We start from the raw sequence: 23,164 nt of genomic DNA, 5'->3' as shown, positions 1-23,164 counted from the left end.
ATGCATAGTCACCTGGTATGCGTTCTGCAAAGTCGGACAGAAGCGCTGTTGCAATTAATAACACACCTTTTTTAAGTGACCTTGCATGCAGGGAATGTCTCCTTTTGAAAGAGCGGGGTCCGACCCGGCCCGCAACTGCCTCTGTAGTGTGTTCACTGCTAGTTTGGCCCATGTTCTGTTTGCCGAGGTGAACACAGGTAAGTAAGCGAGCAGGGGGAAAGGAGGTATCTGCGTAGGCGTTTGAGAAAACCGAGGCCATTGCCCCAGCTCCCTGATCAGTGAACACGGGCCCGTGTGTCATGGCAATGTTGCATTGGACTGGAAATGTACCTGTTTGTACTCGAACCGCTCGACTCCAAAATTCCTGGTTAGCGTGGAGGGAGACCGAGCGGTGTTCGTAGGTAGCGGCCGTGTTCCAAACCTTCAGTAAGGTCCCCAGTACAGAGCTGCATCCAGGGCAAGACCGCTGACGGTTTTTTTGCTTCCCACTGAAACCTTGTTTCCGGTATGTCGCTGTATCGCCTTGCTGCCACCCGAACGTCATGACCCTTTTGTGTTTGTTTGTTTGTCTGTTGCCATTTAAACACCATCCACAGTTTAAACATCAGCCATGTTGGTGACACTCGTTTCTCTAAGCACCTGCAGTGACGCAGCCCCGCTCTCCCTCGGCTGAAGCCTTTTTGCATGCACGGAACCCTCGGGAGAAGCGAGCGCCTTCGCAACATTGGCGTCCCCCCGATTTTGTTCCCTCATCCTGGCCTCAGTCAAAACTGTTTGCGCTAGACCTTACCATCTTGTCCTTTGTTGTGTTGGCGTGGACCGTGGCCTGAAGGTCTCGAAACCAAGCGTTACCCCTGCAACGCAACTCTTGCTTGAGCGCCAACCGGGCCTGCATTCATGCACTAGGAATCGGAAGCCACGTGAGGTCACTGTTCACACTTCGGCCAGCTAGGAAGCCTTTCACAGCCCTTGGTCACACGTCTTTCTCATGAGAGTTCCGTGAGCGTTGCTCAGCGTCCTAGGATTTTCTTGAAGTGTCTCCACTGTCCTTCAGAGCCGTGAGAGACCAGTTCGGACTTTCGTTCGGATAAAATATGGGCTTTCTGTTGTCACTTTTTCTATGGAGACTCCACTTAAGCATTGCAGGTAGAAAGGCATCCGTAGAAGAGAGCCACTGTGAATTTCGGTCTTCGTGGCTGATAAGGGAAACGAAGTTTTCCCCCTGAACTGCTTCAAACAAGGTTAGCCAAGTTGCACCTTGTGGAAGGTAATTGAATGTCCCCTGCCACCCACCTCACCTTCCTCTCCTCATTAGCCTTATCCATCTGCGTAGGTCCTGCCATCCAAGCTGGTGCTCATTCGGTTACGTTTCTTAGCTGAGTGACTAAAGAGACCCATGGGTGCCCTCCCTAGATTCTGCAGGAATCATCCAAAGCGGGCTTACTCGTCTTACTCTAATTTTGGCCAAATAAAAGCAGTTTGACTTAAAGGTATAATTCAGAAAGGTCTTCTCTGCTGGCCTTCCCATAAAGCTAGCCTGTCCGTTGCTCAAGTTTTAAAGGCAGCTCTGTGTACTATATCCCTGCCATTAATTGGGTTTCTCTTGTCCTTTTTAAAAACGTGTCGCGTTACATAGGATTAACGAGCACCTCTTCTGGGAAAACGCTTGCTTTTCCTTCCTCAGTGGTCGAGATTTGAGTAGCAATCTAAGGCAGGGATAGAATGATCGCTGATGTGTTAGCACGGCTCAAAAAAAAAAAAAGATTGTGAACGAAGTCAGCCGATTGTCTTGAAAACGGTGTGAATCCAGGGTTCGTGTCCCGGCCCTGCGGCTGGGGAGCTTGGGACCGGGACTCGCCCCCCTGTCCACGAAACGAAAGCAATAACGCCTGCCTCGTGGGATTGTGTGAGGGCTCAACGAGGTAGCGATTTGCCGCAGGGCACGAGGAACGCCATAGCTGGTGGCTGTGCTGTCCGTTGAAATTTCACACACTTGTTCTTACCGAGTGTTTAATGATCTGTGGCTTCCCGGGCTCCCGTCGCGCAGCAGGTGAACACATGCCTTGGTTAACCGTTTCTTCCTAGCGGAGTGGGTAAGAAGTAGACGCATTTCGGCTCGAGACCCGCCACCCTGCAGAGGCGGGACCTCGGCGTGCTCCTTCGCGGACCAGGAGATGGTAGTCTGTGAGCCTTTTAGTAACGCCTTGGCCAACTGGAACCCGTTGGTCTTTGCTGCGTAACGTGGGAAAGTGGCAAGTGGTAAACAAGCCAATAAAGTTCTGTTTTTAAACCAAATCTTTTCCCCAGGAGAGAGAGCGGAGGTCGCCAGCATTTAACCTCCAAATCAGCACCTTCCCCGAGAACAACAGAAGCGCTCTCCAGCTGTTCTGTCACCAGGAAGGAGTTAAGGTAGCGTGCTTGGGGGGTGCCTCCGCTCAACCCACCGCCAGGGGCCCCCTCGGATGCCAGGCGCAGCCGTAAAGGGGGATTGTGCCTTTGTGTCACACACAGAGCCGATTTTAACGAGGTAGCCCGCCCCCCGCCCCCAACACCGTATTTGGAAAGTCGGAGTTTGTGTCTCAGAGGGTCACCGAATGTCACCCTCTGTGTACCCGTGTTAAAAGAGCAGAAGCGTGGCACACAGCTTTGAGGGCCCACCCCGGCGTGGCCGCCTCCCAGCTCCGGGCTGTGAGCTCCCCCAGCCTCGGGCTGCCGTGTGTGAGGTGAGACCGGCAGCACCAGCCACGAGACGAGACGAGACGAGACCAGACGAGACGAGACGAGACGTGACGTGGGCGTGACATCAGAGCAGCGCCGAGCGCAGCGGCCGCGCAGTGAGTGAGGGGGTGGGGGACGTGGCTGCGGCTGCCGGCCGGGGTCCTCCTGACCCTCACGATTCCGCCAGCCGTTCCTGCAAAGCTCAGCCTACAAGCAGCAATCACTGCCTTCTCTCCCTCGACCCCCGAAGGAGCTGCCGGGAGCCCTTGGCCCCGCCGCGCGCACCGAGAGGGACGGACGAGGCCCCGGCGGTAGAGACCGGTCTGCACGGGCTTGGCGGCTCCCACAAAATGAACGTTGGCAATCTTTTCCAGGATGTGAATGTTTCTGAACTTATGAAGAAGCTAGATATCCTTGGCGATAACGGGGTAACTATGCCGGCCGGCTTCTGCTCTCGCGCTCTCGTCTCCACCTGGGTGTGTCCTGTGTGCCTTTCCTTTCTGTTCGGTTCGGGTTCTTCCCAACGTAAGAGATCTGACACGCGCAGTGTAAGGCTTCTGTGTGGCCGTGCCCTCGTGGGGGGTGGGCGGGTCACGCTGTCACGGGCGGGCCGCGCTGTCACGGGCGGGGCACGTGGTCACGAGCGGGTCGCGCTGTCACGGGCAGACTTCTGGACTTAGCGCTTCCTTCGCACCTGCCGACGATGCGGGCGCACGAGGGAGCTCCCGGAGGGACGGTGGACCGGTGGGATCCCTCAAGGTTTCTGAGATCAGAACGTGGCATCCCTGCCCCCTTAAGAGACTGGCTGGAAACAGGCCCTATCTGTCAAAGGCCTGGCCCCAGATAGGACACGGCTGCCTTTAAACATGGGCCCCCTTAGAATGTGGGGGCCGAGCCCCGGGGTCGCCTCTCGGAGGGGCATGGAAGCCGGTCAGCGCTGTCTGCACGGGGACGCGGGGTCCAGCGTAAAACGCCCTTCCCCATTTTTGTGTTTTAGAATTTGAGAAACGAAGAACAGGTTGCAATAATCCAAGCTGGAACAGTGCTTGCCCTGTGCGAAAAGGTAGAGCCCCGCGGCACCCTCTGTCCGTGCACCGCGTCGCATCTCCCCCGGCGCCACACGAGAAACGGCACCTCGGCGTCTCGCTTGGCTCTGGGGCATGACTTCCCGCCTCCGCGTCTGCATGTGCACGCGCATGCCCGCCCCTTGCCCGTCCAAAGCCACACACGCTCGCCCTAGACAGCTTAGCGCACAAGCCAGCGGAAGCCCCCACGGAGGAAGGAAAGCACCTGCGACCCTGGGGTGGATTTCTTTCCGGTGTTTTGCCCACGACCGTTTTTTAAGCCTCGTTGAGATCCGGCTTGACTTCCCGTCTTTAACCCTGCCTGCCACACTTCCACCCGCATCATTCCACCGTAGGGTTCAAAGAAGTTCCTTATTCCTCAGCTGCTAGTTAGCGAGGGGGTTTCCTTTTTTTTTTTTCCCCTATTTATCGTGATGCGTGGTGAATAGCGTTGTGCGTCGATTTCGATCCACCTCTTAAGACCCTCCCACGGGACAGATTCTAGATGTGGAATCACGGGGCCACCGGTAGGGAGGTTTCTCAGAGCTTTAATATTGTCAAAGCGTCCACCCGCGTGTTACCGCATTGCCGGGTCCACGTTCAACTTGGTGCCCCGCCGTTAGAGACCCCTGCCGGCTTGATAGGCTTGGCTGAACTCACATGATATGACCGTTTCCGTTTTCATGTATTTGAGTGCTAGTGATCCTGGCTTTTTATTGCGTGTCGTCTGTTTTCTTCTTCCTTGTGAACTGTAATTACATTTCTTTTGATGATGTCCGTTGGGTTTGTCATTCATTCATTCATTCATTCATACATTCACTCCCTACATATCTGTCGTTAAGTATGGTGTTTCGTACTGACTTCTCTGTGGGCCTTATGTGTTAAGATAATTAACTTTTTGCTGTGTTTGCTAAAAATACGTTCCTGGTTTGCTTACCTTTTACATTGGTGTAGGATAATTTATTAAAAAAAATTTTTTTTTAACGTTTATTTATTTTTGAGACAGAGAGAGACAGAGCATGAATGGGGGAGGGCCAGAGAGAGAGGGAGACACAGAATCTGAAACAGGCTCCAGACTCTGAGCTGTCAGCACAGAGCCCGACGTGGGGCTGGAACTCACGGACCGCGAGATCGTGACCTGAGCCGAGGTCGGCCGCTTAACCGACTGAGCCACCCAGGCGCCCCTGGTGTAGGATAATTTAGGCACGCACGACTTTCACGTCGCCCCCGTCCAGAGAGCTTTTCCTTTCGAAGCACAGGAGTTAAACTTTGAAATACTATTTTAATAACGATGAGGTCTTAGTGACCTTAATCAAACTTCTTTCCAGAATTTTTGGAAGGGCATGGAAAATACAGATAGTCTGCTTCACTGGGCTCCTGTCCTTCCTCCCCACTCACGTGAAAGGCACTGAGTGTTGGTAACAAACTTGGGCAAGGCTTTGCCTGAGCTCACACAGGTGGTAAGTTACTTCCCAAGTCACGGCGTCCTCAGGTGGACAGCAGGTGGCGCTGACTCACGCCTGGCTGGCTGGCACATGGTACATGGTCAGTAAATGTCCCTCTTACCAACATATGCAAACTCGGCCACCCAGCCTCCTGTAATAGTGCTCTGTAGAGTGTTACACAACGTGCCTGGTAAACACTCCCGACTTGGTTTAGTGCCACGTGCTCCCTGGAGGATGCCGTAATGTCAGGCCCAGTAATCCCTTCCTCATCCCCTGGGAGGCCTCTCCTGCACTGACTCCCGCCCACCGCTCAGCCTTCTGCAGATCGGTCTCTGGATCACTCTGAGCCCCCACACTAGGAACCCGTGAGCCTTGGAATCCAGGACATGGCATCTAAGCAGAACCAAACATTGTTACTAAGCACCTGGGGCAAAGCTTGCTTGCTAGAAGGGTTTGGGCAGTGGTTGTGGACGGGGAACTAATGGCCGGAACCATCCGTGACTTGGGTGGCTGATTTGGGATGGGGCTGGGAATAGGCCCGGGTCTCCTGGAGGGCCACACCGGGTGGAAAGTTCACAGACTCACTGAGAGCAGCCCCTTTCGAGCCACTTTCTTCTCCCACCCAGGCCCTCCCTGACCTACTCCTCCCCGCGACCTGGAAAATAGTGAGCGTCCAGACCTGTAGCCTTGGGCCCTCACCTCAGATCTATGGGACCCCTGTTCCTCTCAGCAACCATGCGAGATTAGTGACTCACCCCTTCTACACCGGCCTGGTCTGCGGCAGCTGTCACCCCCCACCCCCACCTTCACCAGCCAGCTGTGCAGGGGAGAGGCGCCCACCTCCCAATCTGGGACTGTCCTTGGGGGCTGGACTCAGACCAGTGTTTTCCCATTTTCTCAGATTGGGTCTGAGAGACCCCAGCCCCATCCTGGGCCTGTGACTAAAGACCTTGTAGGTTGGGAGTCGCTGTATGTCCCCCTGGAGGGAATATTAATGCTGAGAGTGGCCCCAAGAGGAAAGAAAGGTGGGTCTGCAGGACAGAGGGGACCCCCGGGGAGACAGACTACCCGGTTTGCCCGGAACTGAGGGGTTCCTGGGACACGGGAACTGAAACAGGGACAGTCCTGGACAAGCAGGCACGAGTTGGTCACCCTGGAGCACATGGGCTGGCAGTGGGATCTGAGACCCACCAAATGTGTGTTGTTAAAAATCACCACCCAGTGCCAGTATCCGACCAAACTGAGGTCAACTTCAATTTTTCTGTTTAGAGGGACAAAGCTGTGCGTGTAGCGTAGAAGCGAAGTGCACCCCTAACGGGGATGCCACGTGGTGTTCCCGGGTGACCTTGCTCTGGGGCTTTGTCCAGCTCCTAACCCTTCCCCGAGGAAGCCCTGTCCCCACGCCACGTCCTCTGCACACAGCACATGCCAAGCAGAGAAGCTTGGACATAGGACGTCTCAGGGTTTACAGGTGATCGTGAGTCACAACTCTTCCTTATGAATCTCCCTCAAGTTCAAAACCAGCTGGGAAACAGTTCAAAACCAACCAGAAAGATGGAAGTTTTTAAGAGAATTTCGTGTTCTCGCTGGTAACAACAGATCAGAGGGTTCGGCTTAGGCCTGCGGCCACAGTCAAGCTCTCCGATAGCTGGCCTGGGGTCACGGTCTTGGGACCCTCTCTGGAGGGAGCGTCGGGGCTTAGAGGCTCTGGGGCTCAGAAGCCGGCACCTGTGGGCAAGGACCTGGCTTCCTATAGAATGTCCTCTTCCCCTGTGGGCTGACTCACTTCTCCCCTGAGGGCTTAGGGGAGGACAGGTGTCCCTGTCCCCATCACCCTCCCTGCTGGCCAGTAATGTAGTGCTATTTGCATTTAGGCTCTTGCTCTGGGAGAGGAAGAGGGGCCCACTGGCTATCTGGCGGGACTCTTTGATGGGAAATTCGTGACCTCACATGCCCAGGATGCTCATGGCCAGCGTTTTCTGCCCTCATGTGACTCTTTCAATTGCTGAAAAGCACTTGTCAAAATTGTTTTTTCTTTCTACGCATAATAGGCATGTCACATCTCTTTAACAGGAAGAAAAGACTGGACACCATATTCTGTAAAGCCTATTCTGAGAGTTGCTTGCTGTCATGATTCAAAACTGGATTTTTCAATTTTTTTTTTTCCATTTAGACTTTATTCATTTTATGACTGCTTGCATTAGGGTATTCAAAATGAAATGTGTCATTTCCCGCCAAAAATATGCCGATCTATTTCTGAGACATTGCACAGCCTCCTAACATCTAATGAAATGCTCCATTCTGGGCGCCTGCTTCTGCTGCTGGCTCTGGGTGCCCAAGACATTGGGGGGACCCTGTGTGATCACAGCTGTATCTAGTCTTGTTTCCTCCACGGAGCCAGCACACCCCCTCCCAGACCTCCACATTGTCACGTCTGCTCTCGTTCAGCAAAATGTTTGTTGGGCGCATGCTTCGTGCTGGGGCCCGTGCAGGGTAAGGAAGTGTAACAGACCGTGTCTGATGTGGTCCCCACCTTCGGGCTTTTGTGGGAGGGAAACAGACAACAGCAATCCGTCAGGTGAGTGCCGTGAGATCCGTTCACAGGATGACACAGGGATCCCAGAGGGCACCTGACCCCATGGACTCAGGAAGCAGGGCAAGCTTCCAGGAGGAGACAACAGCTAATGTGGCCTGAGGCTGAGTCGGTGTGAGCTCGGTGAAGGCCTGGGGCTGAGGCTGGTGTGGGGGAGGTGGTGATGCTCTAGGCAGGGGGAGCAGCAGGTGCAGAGGCCCTGAGGTGAAGGAAGACTGGGCTTGGTGGCCCCCAGGAGCGATGGGCTGTCCCTGAGGGCTTTAAGTGGAAGCAGATTTTTGAGAGGACGCGAGGGCTTGAGAGCAGAGAGGGCTCTGGGTCCAGACAGGAGGCTGGAGTGACGGTGGCCGTGGTTGTGCAGCGGGTGGGTGTTTGAACCAGGAGGAGGTGGACCCAATGCATGGGAAGGGAAGGAAAAGGTGGAATCGAGGCTGCTCCCTACTTCCTGGTTTGGGTGAAATGGGGCTCTTCCCCCACAGAGGGACCGGGGAGGCCAGGGAGGCATCAGAGGGAGATGCCATGGGGCGGTCTGGGCTGGAGAGCAGAGGGGGCACAGGGACAGGTAGAATCCCCAGGGAGGCGAGGGGGGAAAGCCAAGGGCAGGGCCCCAAGGGGACGAGAAGCTTCAGCCACCAGGGAGGAGGAAAAAGCCAGGAGGATCACACGGCAGCCGAGGGAGGCTGGGACGCCCGGAAAGGGGCGAGGTCCCCAGGCTGGAGGCAAGGAGGCTGTCTGTCCCGCTGAATGCACACGTCCATGCACACTGTCACACACGGACACCCCCAGCCCACCCCCCCCCCCCGCCGGGTCCACCCAACAGCCCATCTCTTAGGTGGGCTCCTCCTAAAGACATACCTATGTACCTCCATCCAGAGAAACAGCTGCCCACCTCCCAGCCCAGACCCAAGAAGAGGCAGACTGCCCCCTGCCCCTGGCACCTGCCCTCGGCAGGCGCTCGCCCACCTGCCTCCGCCCACCCACGCCCTGGTGCTCAGCACACCCCTCACCCCCCGGTGCACCTCGCCGCTCGGGGCTGCTGCCGCAGGGGTGCAGACTTGAGGGCTGGGTTAGAAATCCCCATGGCCCGCCTGTGGGACCTCGCACGAGCGACCTAACTAGGCAGCCATGTCCTCCCAGGCTGCCTATGCCGTGGGCTGGGCCTGAAGGGCTGGATGAGATCCTCAGCATGAAGCCCCCATCACACCTTAGACCTCGGTGACACTCAGCGGGCCCGCTGGGCACCGAGTCAGGCTCCCACTGAATGCACACCGACTCCCTCCTGGACACACACACACACACACACACATACACAAACACCCAAGTGCAGGGGCACACACACACACACACACACACACACACACAGATATCCATGATCCACTTGATCCCTGAGCAAACACCTGTCAAAGCCAAACATCTGTACAGACTAAGAAATTCTGTTTCGAGGCCCCCCACTGCCCCAGGATGGGACGAGGAGGCCAGGAGCCGAGTGGAGGAGGAGGCCCCCTACACACGCGGCTGGGGTGAAAGGCCCCCGGGCAGCACTGGTTCTCACGTGTGTCCCTCTGTCCCTGCTGTTTTCCAGTGGCTGAAGCAAATAGAGGGGACTGAGGCGGCCCTGACCCAGAAGATGCTGGATCTGGAGAAGGAGAAGGTAAAAGACTTAGCCCTCTGGGAGGCAGGCGGGTGGAAAGGGTTCAGACAATTTCCCTCCCAGGACGGCTTCTCGTGTCTTTTCGCGCGCATTTATTTGCACGCGTTTCTAAATTTTGCTTTTGCCCCAGTGGCCGTTCTGGGTAATTGTCATCCATTGGCTTACTCATCCACTCGCTCGGTCATTCACTTCATACGTATTTTTGGAGGCTCTTTATCCCAGGCGCCATGCCAGGATTAGAGGTCTGGTAATGAATATGCGGGGTCCCTGCCTCGAGGGCCGAGCTCACAAACCTGGGGGACGTGTGCTCATGAGCTGACAGCCACAGTGTAACCCGAGGACACCAGGATGGGCATGTGGTGATGCCGGGGCACTGGGCCCAGCGGCCTCGGAGACACACAGCTGGGCCTCCCGACTTTGCTGGCCCCCTTAATGGCCATGAGAGCTTGGGAACGTGGCACTGGACCCTGGCGTCCTTATTGCCAAGTGGGGGTTCCAAGTTCCCCAGCCTGGGGCTGTCAGAGATGGCTTCCCAGAAGAAGTGGCTCCCGAGAGCCTTCAAAGACCAATTCAAGTTTTGCAAGTAGAAATGAGAGGTGAGAACGGGAGGTAGAAGGATGAGCTTCACACCAGCCAAGTGGTGTGAGAGAGTCCTGGCTTGGAAACTGGTCCCTCCTCTGCCACCAGAGCACTGGGGCATCCAGGGCAAGGCACTGGTCCTCTCTCGTCCTGTTTCCTCATCTGTAAAGTCAAGGGACTGCAGTAGACCAATCGTCACCTTGAAAGTCTCAAGTCAGTCCTGGGGATTTGCCTTCAGGATGCATGGTGCATGCAGGGACTAAAAGAGTGAGCCAGTTGGTGCGGGGGGTGGGGGGGAGGGCACGCACAGCAAGGAGACCGGTCAGGAGGTGGGGAGGTGATGCTGTTGGTGTGGGGGGGTGGGAAGAGCCTCATCTGGGAACTGTTGAGACGGTCTTCAGGGGCCACCGGGACGTGACAAGAGGAACTGAGAAGGATTCCTGCTTGGCCACCGGGTGGGAGGGGTGTCACGTCCTTGCGGTCGTGGAAGGGAAGCCGGGAGGGGGTGGGATCACGGTTCCTGGGGCAGACCATCGCCTCCCTCCTCGCCTGAGCACCTGGCGGGTCCCCGGCTTGGTGGGACTGCCACTCTCTAGCAGAGGTGATCACGTGAGCTCTGAAGATCTTCCCTGTGATGAGTTCTCATGCTGATCTTGATCTTGGGGGGGGGGCTCCCCTTTTCAGGACCTGTTCAGCAGGCAGAAGGGCTACCTGGAGGAAGAGCTGGACTACAGGAAGGAGGCCCTGGACCAGGCTTACCTGGTAGGACCAGACGCGGGTTGGATGCTTTGGCTCGTTGAACTCACCCTTAGGGGCTGTTTTTCCCTTCGGGGCTGGCACCGCGTTTAGGGGTCTTACAAGGGCCGCGTGGACGCCATCAAAATGCCCTGTCTCTGTCCTGACCGGAAGGACCGTACCGAGAAATTGTTTTTTTTCTCCCAATCAAGCATGATTTTCAAAAAGTTACCCTGATGGTTTCTTTAGACATGCGCATCCAATGCCAGTAGTCGTTTGAGATGCGTGAGAAGAAAACATCTCTCTTCTGTGTTTGGTTGTACTTAAATACTTATTTATGCATCACCCTCCCACCAAGCAAGTTTTCCCGGAAACAGGAACTAGGGTCAGTCACCAAGGAACACAGAGGCAGAGCACTGAGCAGAGGCAGGTGATCGTTAGAGCCAGAGGGACCTGCCGTGAGGTCCTGCGCAATATTGCATGTGGGTCACACAATCTGTTCCGGGCTTCCCGGTGAGTAGCTTCAAATGGGATCATGCCCAGGATCATATGTCATAGGGCTTTGAGGACACTCCTGGCACCGAGTGAGACCGTGAGACAGGAGGGGCACCGTCAGGGTGTCCCCACGGCACAGAGAGCGAGAGAGCTCAGGGTCACATCTTGCAGGAAGAAGCGGTGTTGTACCCAAAGCCGCGAGTCAGTCTTTGCCCGGGTCATTTGTGGTTGAAATTATTTTCCAAAATGGGTTAGTGTCTGTGACCTACAGAGTCAACACGTGAAAAATGACTTTCCAACCCTCGTTTCCATGAGCACGTCCGGAAGATGGAGAGCAGGTGGCCCGGGCTCGGTGCAGACAGGAGATGCTGGGGGTGAGGGCTCGCCTGCCTCCTTGAGGCCCTTGGCCTGCCTGGGAGTGTGGACGGCATGGAGCCCAGAGGGAGTAGGCCGGTGGATTGAGCCTTGCTGGGTCTGACGTTTGCCGTCCAGGGCCTACTTGCGGGCACACGACTCTATAACGGTGTTGAGGGCCCTGCTGAGCGTGAGCCCCATGGAGGGTTGCCTCCTTCCCTTCCCTCGCTGGTTTTGCCTCGACTCTGCCCACCCTTGGTCATTCGGTGAACGCCTTTCCCGGCGTCACGCACCGTCTGTCACGCGGCACTGCCTCCCCGAGCACTTCCGGAAATCTCCGCACAACGTGACTTGTGTTCCCTTGTTCCCGAGGAGCAGGGAGTTGGGAGGGCTTCACAGGCTCTCAAGGCAACCGAATAAGTTCGGAAAACCCCGAAGGGCTTCTTCAGTTGACAGGTTGGCCGGGGCTCCGAGAGGATCATAAGCAAGGAAATTGTCAATTGTCAGATGGTTCGTGGGCCATCTTTTCAAGGGACATCGTGCGGGACTGGCGATTTTCAACACATTTTGGAAAAGCTTGGTGTCCACGCTTGGCTGTCTAAGCACCATCGGCAGGAGGGCCCTGGGGGACCCTCAGAGTCCTGCTTCTGCAGAGGAGGCCCCTGGGCGTGCTGACCCCGCCACGCTGTAGGAACTACGTGCAGTCCCAGACCTTTCCAGAGCCTCGGGTGGGATTTCAGGCACGTGACGAGGTTGCGTTCTGATGCCGTGTTGGAGTGACTTGAACAGTCAGGGGAATGCCACGCTCCCAGAGGGTGACGGTGCCGTGTGCCCGGGCAGGAGTGAGGACGGCAGGCGCCACGTTGCTGGCCTGCGTGCCTTTGACATTGCTCTGAAATGGGGCAGGTCCACAAGGGAGCTTCCGGAATCGGGGGGCGTGGGGTCCTGGCTGGAAGCTGATGACAGCTCTTGAACGGGGAGGGGGTGAGCCAGCAGGGCACAGGGACAGGCAGGCTTCATGTGCAGCCCGCATGGGGACCCCTGGGCTGGGCCGGTGTGGCTGAGACTCCCACCTTCTGGGGCCAGGGGAGGGGAAGGTGATTATGTCTGTTGGTTAAGACTGGGCCTGGCCTGATGGGTCTGGAATCCCCCCGGGGGGTCCGCACAGCCACGCAGGCTAGAGGGGCGGCCTCAAGCCACCTCTAGCGTCTGTTTGGCACTTTCCACCCAAACTAAAGACCGGTCCGTCTGGTCTCGGGAAGACAAGGAACCGTTCCTTAGCCCCTAAGGTCCCTGAGCTGGAATCCCCGAGGCCTAGGTAGGTGGGGAAGTTACTGGTGCGGATGCAGACCCAGCAGCCTGACCCGCGACGGGGTTGGCATCCGAGGACGCTGTGGGGGGCGGATTTAGGGAGGCAGAGAAGGAGATAATTCTCTCTTTTGTCCCTAGATATTCCCATGAGGTAACTATATTTTAAGTGTCTTACGGTGAAGTTGGGAAGAAATAGCTTCCTCTAACGATTAAAACTCTTGCCTTTCACGAGGTGCCTTCGACCGGCCACTAACCTCTCATCCGCTTCCCTAACACGCGGTGTCTTGCGGGGAGGGCACGGTTAGAACGTGGTTACTATTTGCTGTGGGTGGACATTGCATTCCTCGCTAGCTGGCTGAAAACCACGCGGGTGCAATTTGACCCATATCTCCCCCGCTGACGCCCATGATCAAAGGGGAGATTTGTTCCCGAGGAGCGGGGAGAATGCATTGGGGGCCGAGGATAAAAGGAAAAGTCTCTTGAATCACACGCTCTGCGGGGCGGTTACGATTATTTCTTCTTACTGCCCTGGTCCCCTCCCGCACAGAGTAGGGCATCTCGATCGAATGGAGCGAGACATGTTCTCCAAAAGCTGCTGCGCCCGGGGCCCGAAAGGGGCTCCCTCGCTCCCCGCCACCCGTGTCTGCTGGCTGCTCGACGAGGCGCCCCCCCCCCCCGCCCCGTGCCCCGACCCCGCACGCCTCCCCTCCCTGCCTGAGCTCCTCAGCTCTGCCTCCCTCAGCTGCAGTGTCCCGGCCGTCACTGTCGACCCGTTTGTGACCTTGCGCTGTCTGTGTGATTTGGGCCACTCAGAAAATCCAGGAGCTGGAGGCCACGCTGTACAACGCGCTGCAGCAGGACCCGGGGCGGAGGGCCAGCGAGGCGCTGAGCGAGGGCCAGCGGGAGGATCTGCAGGCCGCCGTGGAGAAAGTGCGCAGGCAGATCCTGAGGCAGAGCCGCGAGTTCGACAGCCAGGTTCTGCGGGAGCGCATGGAACTACTGCAGCAGGCCCAGCAGGTGAGGGGCAGGTGGCTGGCGCCGGGTGCCCCTTGCCCTCTTCCCAGCCTCGGACCCCTCCGACGGGCCCCTGGGTGCTCCAGGCGTGTTGGATGGGCGGCTGGCAGCGAAGCGAGCTTCCGTGCAGTGAGGCGTGTTCTCCCAACATGGCAGGTGCATTCCTGGCAAAGCGGAGCGAGGTCCGCAAACCGTTTTTTCTGATGCGCGTTGATTTCAAGGATAGGGCCCGCCCCCCTGGCTGAGCGGTGATGCAAACCGAGGCCGGGGGTCCCCTGGGTCCCCCACCTCCTGCATCTGTGTTCTATTTGAAAGTCAGGTTCTTTTTTTTTTTTTTTTAAATGTTTAGTTATTTTTGAGAGAGAGAGAGAGACAGGTAGAATGCGAGTGGGTTACGGGCAGAGAGAGAGGGAGGCACAGAATCTGAAGCAGGCTCCAGGCTCCGAGCTGGCAGCCTAGAGCCCCACGCGGGGCTTGAACCCACGAGCTGTGAGATCGTGACCTGAGCCGAAGTCGGACGCTTAACCTCCTGAGTCACCCAGGCGCCCCTAAAAATCAGGTTCTTAAAGCCAAGAGGCATTGCCGAGCCATTTGCTCTTTTGCTGTATGTCGTGACGATGGCCGATCTGAGCCCTGGACCCGGAGGCCCTATTAGTTGTTAACTCCGAAAACCTAAGTGTATTCCGAGGTTTGGAGTCCTGTGTGAGTGACGTGGGCTTGGCTGCAAGGCCTCCAGGGTGACCATGGGGACAAAGAGGTGGCAGCAGCATGCTGACACTTGAGCGCTCACGGTTGCAGACCCTTGACTGCCGCCCTCCCCGTCTGCAGGGTGGGGACGATGATGTCCATTCTCGATGCGAACACTAGAGCTCAAGAAGGTTAAGTCGAGTGCCTGAAGGTCACACAGCTAGCGGTGGCGGGGGGCGGGGGTCCCAAAAGTGAGAAAGGACCTGGGTGACCAGGGGGAGGAGGCGACATCACGGCAGGCAGAGCAGGCAGATGCGTCAGGAAGGGGCAGGGGAGAGTCGTGTCTGAAGACAGCACAGGCCCCAGGGGATTCGGGAAGGCACAAGGGGACACAGACTGCACGTGGTGCAGGAGAGAGAGAGAGGAGGTGGTGAGGGAAGGGGGGCCAACAGGCTGGGAGGGCTCTTCATTCAAGACTTGGTTTGGCTGAAAGGGCACGCAGGCAGCCCCTGGGACCCCCGCCTGGCTGTGGCCCCCGTCCCCGCGCTGCCTGCTCTGTGCCGGCAGCCTCTGCTCATCTGCCCGGAAGCAGCGTGCCTCCAGAGTGCACACGCGTTGGCACACACAGCCTGTGTAGACGGAGAGGGAGTCTTCACGACTAGGGAGGTTCCTGATCAGGTTGGAACAGCAAGGGGAAAGGGGATGGAGAGGCTGGAGAAGGAGGGAGGAGAAGGGAAAGGCATCCATCCACTGACTGAGAAGGTCCGATGTGCAGAAGGGACGAGTGAGGCCAGGATACAGACCAGCGGGCGAGGGGGAGGCTCATGCTTCTGAGCAGGGCCTGGGGGGTGGGGGCGGGGAGGAGGAAACAGTGGTGAAGCTTTGTGCCCTCACGCAGGGTCGGGGGGTGACGGTGCTGAGGGGAGAAGAGAGTCAGGCCACCTTTGCTCACATGAGGACCGCGGGAGGGGCGGAGACAGAAGGGAGGACTAGGAATCCCCGTGGCCCCAAGTAGGTGGGGCAGTTGCTGGTTCAGGAGAGGCCACTGGGATGGAGACCAAGAATTTGCAGGTGACAGTGACCAGAGTGATTGTCAGCCTTGCAGGGCGGAGCGGGGAGGGAAAGGGAGGCAAGAGAGGGAGGGAGAGGAGGGGCTTATGGTCAGTTACCATCAAGGAGATCCTGGCGCAGGGATATTGGCGTGGGCGTTTGCCTTTGAGAACACTGTCACTGAGCCGCCTCTGTTACTGTCACATCAACAGTGACAAGTGGCCTGGGGCACCCCCAGCCCGGTGGGGACCCCAAACACAGCACAGATCCTGACCAACTCTTGTGGCTGAGGCTGTTGCGCCAGAATGCACCTGCTGAAGACGTGCAGGGGAGGGTCTCCTTCCGCAAGGCTGGCGAGGCGCCCAGCGCAGGGCGTTACTGAGCCGGGTCTGAAGATAAATAGGAAGATGCCCGGTGGCCCTCAAGGGGGGATAAGTAGCTTTTCAGATGGCAGCGCAGCATGGCACCATCAGCTTGGGGTGACAGAGTGCTTAAAAACACAAACGCTGCGAGCAGACGGTACGGCTCTGAACCCTATTCTCCTACTAGCTGTGTGGCCTTGGCCAAGCGACTTGACCTATCTGAGCCTCAGTCTCCTCCTGAGGATGGTAATAACGCCTGCTCATTGGGATGTTGTAAGGTTTAAATGGACTCTCACGGGTGAAGTGCTCCCAGTAAGGGTAGGCGACTATTTTTACTGCCAGTGTAGAGGGTGAGCAGGAGCCCGATGCTGGCTGGTATCTTATGTCCAGCACCGGGCCTCATTGGTGGGGCCTGCTGACCTTGCGGTGAATGGAGGCGTTGTTCAGAGAACCCAGCTCAAAGCAGAGCGGCATGCGTGTGTTTGAACCGAGAGGTCATTACCCGACTCGAGGGCCCCAATCTCACGGAAGTGCTTCTGACGGTCTAAGTCTGGAATGTACGAGGGGCCAGTGAGCACATCCTGAAGACATGGGGCATTGCGGCATTTGGCCGTGACTCCTGGGGAACGCACGGTGTCCCGTGTGCCAAGAAAGGAAGGGAGCTGGGTGTTTTAAAAAAGAAAAAGAAAAAAAAAAAAAAAGAAAGAAATCCAAGCTGCCCGCGTAGGGAGATTGAGGACTGGGACCCCCTAAGAGAGAAAAACCATTTTTAACAGGAGGGTTTTGGAGTGTCAGCTAGGATCACATGGGACACATCACTTCCTTTTACTTTTCTCATGTACCTAAGTGTGGAGAAAGTTAATGGCTTGACCCAGCACTGCAAATTGTGCTCCACTGTCTCCGGATCCTGTCCAAATGAGTTGAAAATTCTGCTGAAGGTACAGGGTAGGCTTCTATGAAAACACGCGGGTCTGCGTGTGGCGGGCGACATTGACAAAGTCACTGAATGGCACGCCCCTCTGAGGCTTGGAGGAGGCAAGACACACGGATCGATTAGCTAGCGCCTGGAGCATGGTGGGTGTTCAGTAAAAGGAAGACCCTCCCCTTTGTAGAACAGCCCCGTCTCCGTCCATCCCTGCTACTCAAAGTGTGGTCCGTGGACCAGCGGCGGTGGCGTCACCTGGAAGCTGCTAGAAATGCAGACCCCCGGGTCCACCCCAGACCTGCCGAATCGGACGCTGCCTTTGACAAGATTCCCAGGTGATTTCCGTGCAGCTTCAACTCGCTCAGTTTGGGCTAGTCGTCAACAGAGATCCGGGGCTGTGAGCAGAGGGGAGCAAGGTCCCGCCTCCATCCGCCCGGGGCACCGTAACAAAACGCCGCGGGCAGGACTCGAACGTGCGTCTGTGTCTCACGGCTCTGGAGGCTGGCAGTCCAAGAGCCAGAGGCTGGCTGATTCGGTTGCTGGTGAGGACTCTTCCTGGCTTACAGACGGCCTCCTTCTGTGCCCTCAAATGGCCAGGGGTGCCCGAGGTAGGGAAAGGGGGACAAAGGAGGACGAGGAAGAGAGGGAGAGCAGGTCGGAGGGAGATCGTTCTCTTCTTAGAAGTCCCCCAGTCCTACCAGATCAGGGACGCACCCTATGACCTCCACTAACCTTCTTAACCTTACCATCACCTGAAGGTCGCATCTCCAGATACAGTCATGCTGGGAGCTGGGCTTCAGCCTAGAATTTGGGGGGCACCGTTCTGTTCACAGCAGGGTCTCCTCCCTTCGTTGGTTCTGGAAGGACATGCGTTCCCCTTCCTTCTTGCCCTCCTTTCCTCACCCTGTTGCCGAGTCAGCCCAGCCCAGGTGAGCCCCCTCCTCCGTCGCAATGTGCCACGGAATCCAGAGGGCAGGGCCCAACTCCTCGCTGCCCTGGGCTCGGCTCCCGAATCGACGGCAAGTCCTGACGCTCTGGCTTCAGCTTCTCCATCTGTCCTCCGGGCAGCTTGGAGCGGTGCCACCGCCAGGCTTTGCCTTGAGGGTCCCGTGCTTGTCACCCCGCAGGTGGAAATGCTTGGCCAAACTCTCCCTGTGTGGTGCAAGCGTATCCCAGACGGCTCCCCCTCCCTGCCGAGCGCCACACGTGTAACCGCACCAGGCATGGGAGCCCCGGCCGGCATCTCGGTGCCTTCGAAAAAGGCGCTCAGACTTCACAGCACGTCTGTTCCCTGCAACAGAATTTCCTGGAGTTGGGTCGTGGGGGGGTTGATGCCTGAGCAGAGGGGAGGGTGTCCTTACAGCAAGCCCAGGGACAACAGGGCATCGGTAAAAGCGAGGTTTTGCGGCTTCCTGCTTCCCTTCAACGGTTATTTACCTGCCGAGCACCTATCATGTGCCAGGCACGGGTCCGGCTACTGGGGCCGGGGCAGTGAGCGATGTCGCTGCTTTCATGGAGAGCATGTTCCTGTAATCCAGTGAGGGACACTCGCAGCACACATAAGTGCCAACGATGTCAGACAGGGTTAAGACGACGCGAAAGGCTCTGTGCAGAGAGCAGCACGTACAAAGGCCCTGGGGTGGGAACAGGGCCACCATGCTTGAGGTCTATAAGCCAGAGTTTTCAAAAGTAGCACCCGCTGTATGTAGGATTTAAAAAAATCTGACCTGGTAGTTGTAATGAACATCGCCCAAACACCAGTTTGTACAGAATGCCCCAATTTGTAAGTCTTCAACCCAGTTTGGTAGATGGGGAAACAGAGGCCCAGTGGCCGAAGCAGCTGGATAAAGGCCAGCCCCCAAGAACAGTGTGGCCCTTCCACTTGTGGCCACCTCTGAGTTCACGTCCAATGCTCTGCTCTCCACATCGGACTAACTCCTTGAGTTTCCGGCTTGCTTTTTGCAATGGTCTGTTCTAATTTGATAGGGTCTTCAGACATTCGACATTAAAAAAAATAATACTGAAAAATCTGCATTTTTTTCCCCCAAAGAGAAAAGAGGGTTAAGGGCCCGAGCATTTCAAACATGCATCACAGTGATTTTTTTTTTCCTTCTAGGAACGTAAAATGCAGTGCGTTGGTTATATGCGGAAAGCTATGGGGTTAGGAGGACAGGCCCTTGGGTCAGACAGGTTTGGATTCAAATCCAGCCCCCACTTACAGTGTAACCCGAGCCTCAGTGTCGTCCTCCCCTGTAGAATGGGGACAGTGAGAGCAGCATGTTGAGCGGGGGTCAGTGGAGAATTTATATGCAGTGCTGGGAAAAGTGTGTGCCACAAACTAAGAGCTGAACACATATGAGTTAATATCTGCCACACCTGACCTTCCCCACCCAGACGACCTTTGCTATGAAGGGAGAAGGGAGAAGACAAACCTTGGCCTTGTAGAGTCACGCCTGGCAATGATAACAGGGAGCTTGAGAGTGGGGGGCCGAGGACCTGGGCCAGCTCTGCTGGGGACCCTGACACCTGAGGAGTGGGAAGGGGCTGTCCCCTACTTGAAGTCCCCCAGTTGTCCCCTTATCCTTGGACTAGAATCCAAGGCTGCGTGTGGCCTGGCCCTCTTGACTGTGTCCCCTCCCCACTGTGACCCGGGCTGGTACCTGCTGTGCCCTGCGAGGGACAGGCTTCTTCTGTCATACGGCTTCCATTCAGACGTACCCCCGAGAGCCGCCGGTCCTACTGCCCTGTGTAACTAGCTGTCCCCCCTGATTTATTCCCTTCCTGTCGCTTCTCACTACCTGACCGTCTCCCCCGTCGGCATATCGGCGCTGTGAGGCCAGGCACCTCTTCCTCAAAGCCCAGAAGTTGTTCCTGGGGGATTTTCTCCAGTCCTTTGAAAGCTGTAAAGCGCCACCCTCCCTCCACGTGGCGCGGTAGTGTAGGAGGCCCTTCCCCCAGCCCCACCCCAGGGTCCCCGTTTCACCCTCGGGGGCTGGGGTCACTGTGCAGATGTTAGAGAAGAGGGTTCCGATTCAAGAGATCACGTGACTCCCTAACATCCACCAGCTGGAAAGCTTGGGGCGCAGGACCCAGGCCAGAGTCCAGCTGAGCTCCGTGTTCATTCTCGGGTGCTCTCTGCCTCCTCACCGTGCGAGGGGATCCTTGGGGGACGGTCACGGCCACGCTGAGGTCCACACGGCTTCCCTCAGGTGGAAGAGAATTAGAAATGCCCGGGTTTGCTGATCCTTGACAGGGTACCTACTCTGTGCCAACCCTGCTCTGAGCCCTTTGCTCAGATTCACTTGTTAGATCCTCAGACGCGGGCAAACTGTGACCCCCCATCTACAGATCGGGAAACCAAGGCCCAGAGAGGTTGAATCACTTGCCCAAGGCCTCATCTCTGAGGACAAACCATCTTCTGTGTCTTCTCTGCTACCCGCGTGATCTTTCCCAAACCAAATTCTCATCCCTTCCCTGCTGGAAACCCATCACAGGCTCCCCATGACTCCCCCAAGTCTCTGAGCTCCTCAAGGGGACATTCCAGACCCTCCAAGCTCCGCCTCTGTCCCCCTCCTCCCTCCCTCCCTGCACACCCAGTTCCCTCTGCTTGGGAGTCTGTCGAACCACTGTGAGTCCTGGGCTGGGCTGCGCCTGTTCCTGCCCCTCCAGCCCCACGGCTCAGTGCCCCCGCTGTTCTGCCCTCTGGGCTCCAGTGCACCTGCCGGGGCACCCACGTAGGATAGCACCCCGCCCCCTTCCCTCCCCTGCCTGGTTTTCTCCGTGACGTTTGTGTTCATTCAGTGCCCCATCTCGGTACTCGTATCAATGCTTCTGTCTGAACCCTGATTGGACCACAAACTCCTTAGGGCCCCGGGCATAGTGTCCGTAGAGGTGGTTCTCAAAGTGGGTCCCCAGACAAGCAGCATCTGCGTCACTCAGGAACTTGCTGGAGATGCCGCTTCTCAGGATCGGCCCCCAGAAACTGAGCTGGAAACCGGTGGGGGCACAGCGATCCGCAAGCCCTCAGAAGGCTTCCCCAGGCCTGGCTAAGGGTCCGTGGAGGCCACATGCTTATTTAGACTGACCTGAATCACCCGCGCTCCAGCCTGAGCACTTTCTCTCCAGGACTGAGTTCTCCATCTCCGTTCAGGCCCGGCAAGGCCGCCACCAGCTGGGCCGCGGTCAGGGTACCAGCACTTCAGGGGTGACTGTTGGGCATGTGACCATCCGGAAAAGGTCTCACGTGTGGGACACCTGGGTGGGACACTGTGCGAAACTGGAAGGAATGGATTTGTAAACCACCGAGGGGGGGCGGCGAGTGCCCCAAGGGGCACGAGGCGGGTGACCACCTGGTCCAGCTTCCCGGGACGGAGGGGTTTCCCGGGACCCCAGACTTTCAGGGGCAAAGCCAGGAATGTGCTAAGCAAGCCGGGCTGGTCGGTCATCCTTGAACCTGGTGCTAAGTGGGCTTCTAAGAGGCTGGGGTGCCTGTGGTAGGATGGCCCCTGCTTCCTCTGCCCCAGCCGCCCGGCTCCAGCTGATTAATCTTGCCCAAGTATATCATTTCTTGTCACTTTGAATCCGCAGTCTTTATGAGCCGGTGCAGGGCACCTCCTGTCTCGGTCCAGGCGTGATGTTTGTTTTAAAGGCATCCCATCTTAAGAGTCTGCGCTGTATGTTTCCAATTCCGAGCGCCTTCAAGAACAGGCCAAATCGATCTTCAGTGGAGGAGGTCGGAGGCCCGAGGGACCCTCCTAGTGCCGGGGCGCCCCTCTGTCTTGATTTGGGTGCTAGAGATACAGGTCTGCACCCGTAGAAAAGCCAGTCAAGCCTCCCCCTTGTGTTTGCACGCTTCTCTGCTCGTGCACTACGCCATGATCAAAGTAAAGAATAAATCTTGAACCTGGAAAATTTACTTTTTCTGACGCGTGAGGTAATGTGTTTCAGAGAATCCGCGAGCTGGAGGGTAAGCTGGAGGTCCAGAAGAAACACCTGAAGGAGCTTGAGGAGAAGGTAGGTGGGGCGCTCGGACCCTCTCCCCCCACCCCCCAGGCTCCCTTCTGTGACGGGTCACCGTGGGGCCTTTTCCTTCTGGGCTCCAGTGTTACAATGCAAGAGGATAGGCTGTTCCTCCCGCCTCCCTTCTCGGCCCCATGCTCCGCCCCCCCCCAGTGGGCACACCCACCAAAGAAGTAGCTCCTTCAAATGTTTTTCTGGGGAAGAGAAGTGCAGTTTGGGACCAACTTAGTGTGCGTGGACGGAGTAGGGGGGATGCCTTCCCCTCCCCCCCCCCCCCCACAAAAGACCTTCCGCTGAACGCATCTGACACTAGATCACTGGGAAGGACAAGGTGACCGTCTCTGGATTGATAAGCCAGGTTGGGCTGACCAGGCTGGTGACGTCACCAGTGAGGACCTCGGTTACGTCCCGTGGACGCCTTCCCCTTTGATGATTCCCGTGAGCCAAAACCAGGTCGTGTGTTCTTGGAAGTCTCTGCCCTCCCAGCCGGGAGCAAGGCTGGCCTGTCACATGTGGACACCGAGCCCCCCCACTTGTCTCTCTGGGTTGCTACCACTTGATGGGTGGGGAGACCCGGCCTGAGATAGATTCAGACACCGGACCCCGATCCCACAGCTGGGAGGTGCCACGGCCACCCCTCAGCCCCTCCAGCAGCAGCCCCCCCCCCCTTGCTGGTCTAGGCAGACAAGCAAGTGGCACTCACAACCATGTGTGTGGCATCTCTGTTGTGCCCTCACCACCTCCTGCACGTCCACCCGGTGACCACAGATTCCTTGGGCTCAGGGACCCCCTTGTATTCATCACTTCATCCGAGAGCGTTCTTACCATGGAATGGGGTATCCCCACACTTTTGCCAGATGAGTGACAGACAAGTAGGGCAGAGCCTGTAATTGCGCACTGTGTGCCACAGAGGTAAGTCCACGCGTGGGAGCCACACAAAGGCTCCAGCCCCGTCCGGGGGTCGTCGGGGACGATGAGGAGGGGATCCCCGTCTGAATCTCAAAGGCTCATGTGCAGTCACCCCGGAGAAGAGGAGGGAGAAAGGGCATCTGTGGGCTTCAGGTCTCCGAGGCGGGTCCTAGGAGAGAGGAAGCCAGCTCCCAACCCAACTCCCAACTGTGCGTGGACAAAGTCACAGAAGTCACCGGAGAGCAGATTTCAG

General features: G+C 57.1%; 2 protein-coding genes across 2 annotated transcripts in view; both read left to right on the top strand.

Moving 5' to 3' along the window:
- JAKMIP1 (janus kinase and microtubule interacting protein 1) overlaps positions 1-2,394 on the top strand; it is a 90,094-nt gene extending 87,700 nt beyond the window's left edge. Inside the window, exon 17 of the mRNA XM_042936934.1 lies at positions 2,308-2,394. The gene's annotated coding sequence lies outside the window, so the exon portion shown is untranslated. The remainder of the gene's footprint in view (positions 1-2,307) is intronic.
- On the top strand, positions 95-22,179 carry LOC122218543. The gene is made up of 8 exons (XM_042936743.1): positions 95-197; positions 2,724-2,834; positions 2,920-3,146; positions 3,716-3,781; positions 9,403-9,471; positions 10,735-10,812; positions 13,759-13,962; positions 21,931-22,179. The coding sequence occupies exons 1-8, from the start codon at positions 95-97 to the stop codon at positions 22,177-22,179; spliced, it is 1,107 nt and encodes a 368-aa protein (XP_042792677.1).
- The last annotated feature ends 985 nt before the right edge of the window (positions 22,180-23,164 follow it).

Source organism: Panthera leo, chromosome B1, assembly GCF_018350215.1.
Source record: "Panthera leo isolate Ple1 chromosome B1, P.leo_Ple1_pat1.1, whole genome shotgun sequence".
NCBI lineage: Eukaryota > Metazoa > Chordata > Mammalia > Carnivora > Felidae > Panthera > Panthera leo.
The sequence above is the reverse complement of the archived record's forward strand: the minus strand, read 5'-3'. Positions and strand labels throughout refer to the sequence as shown.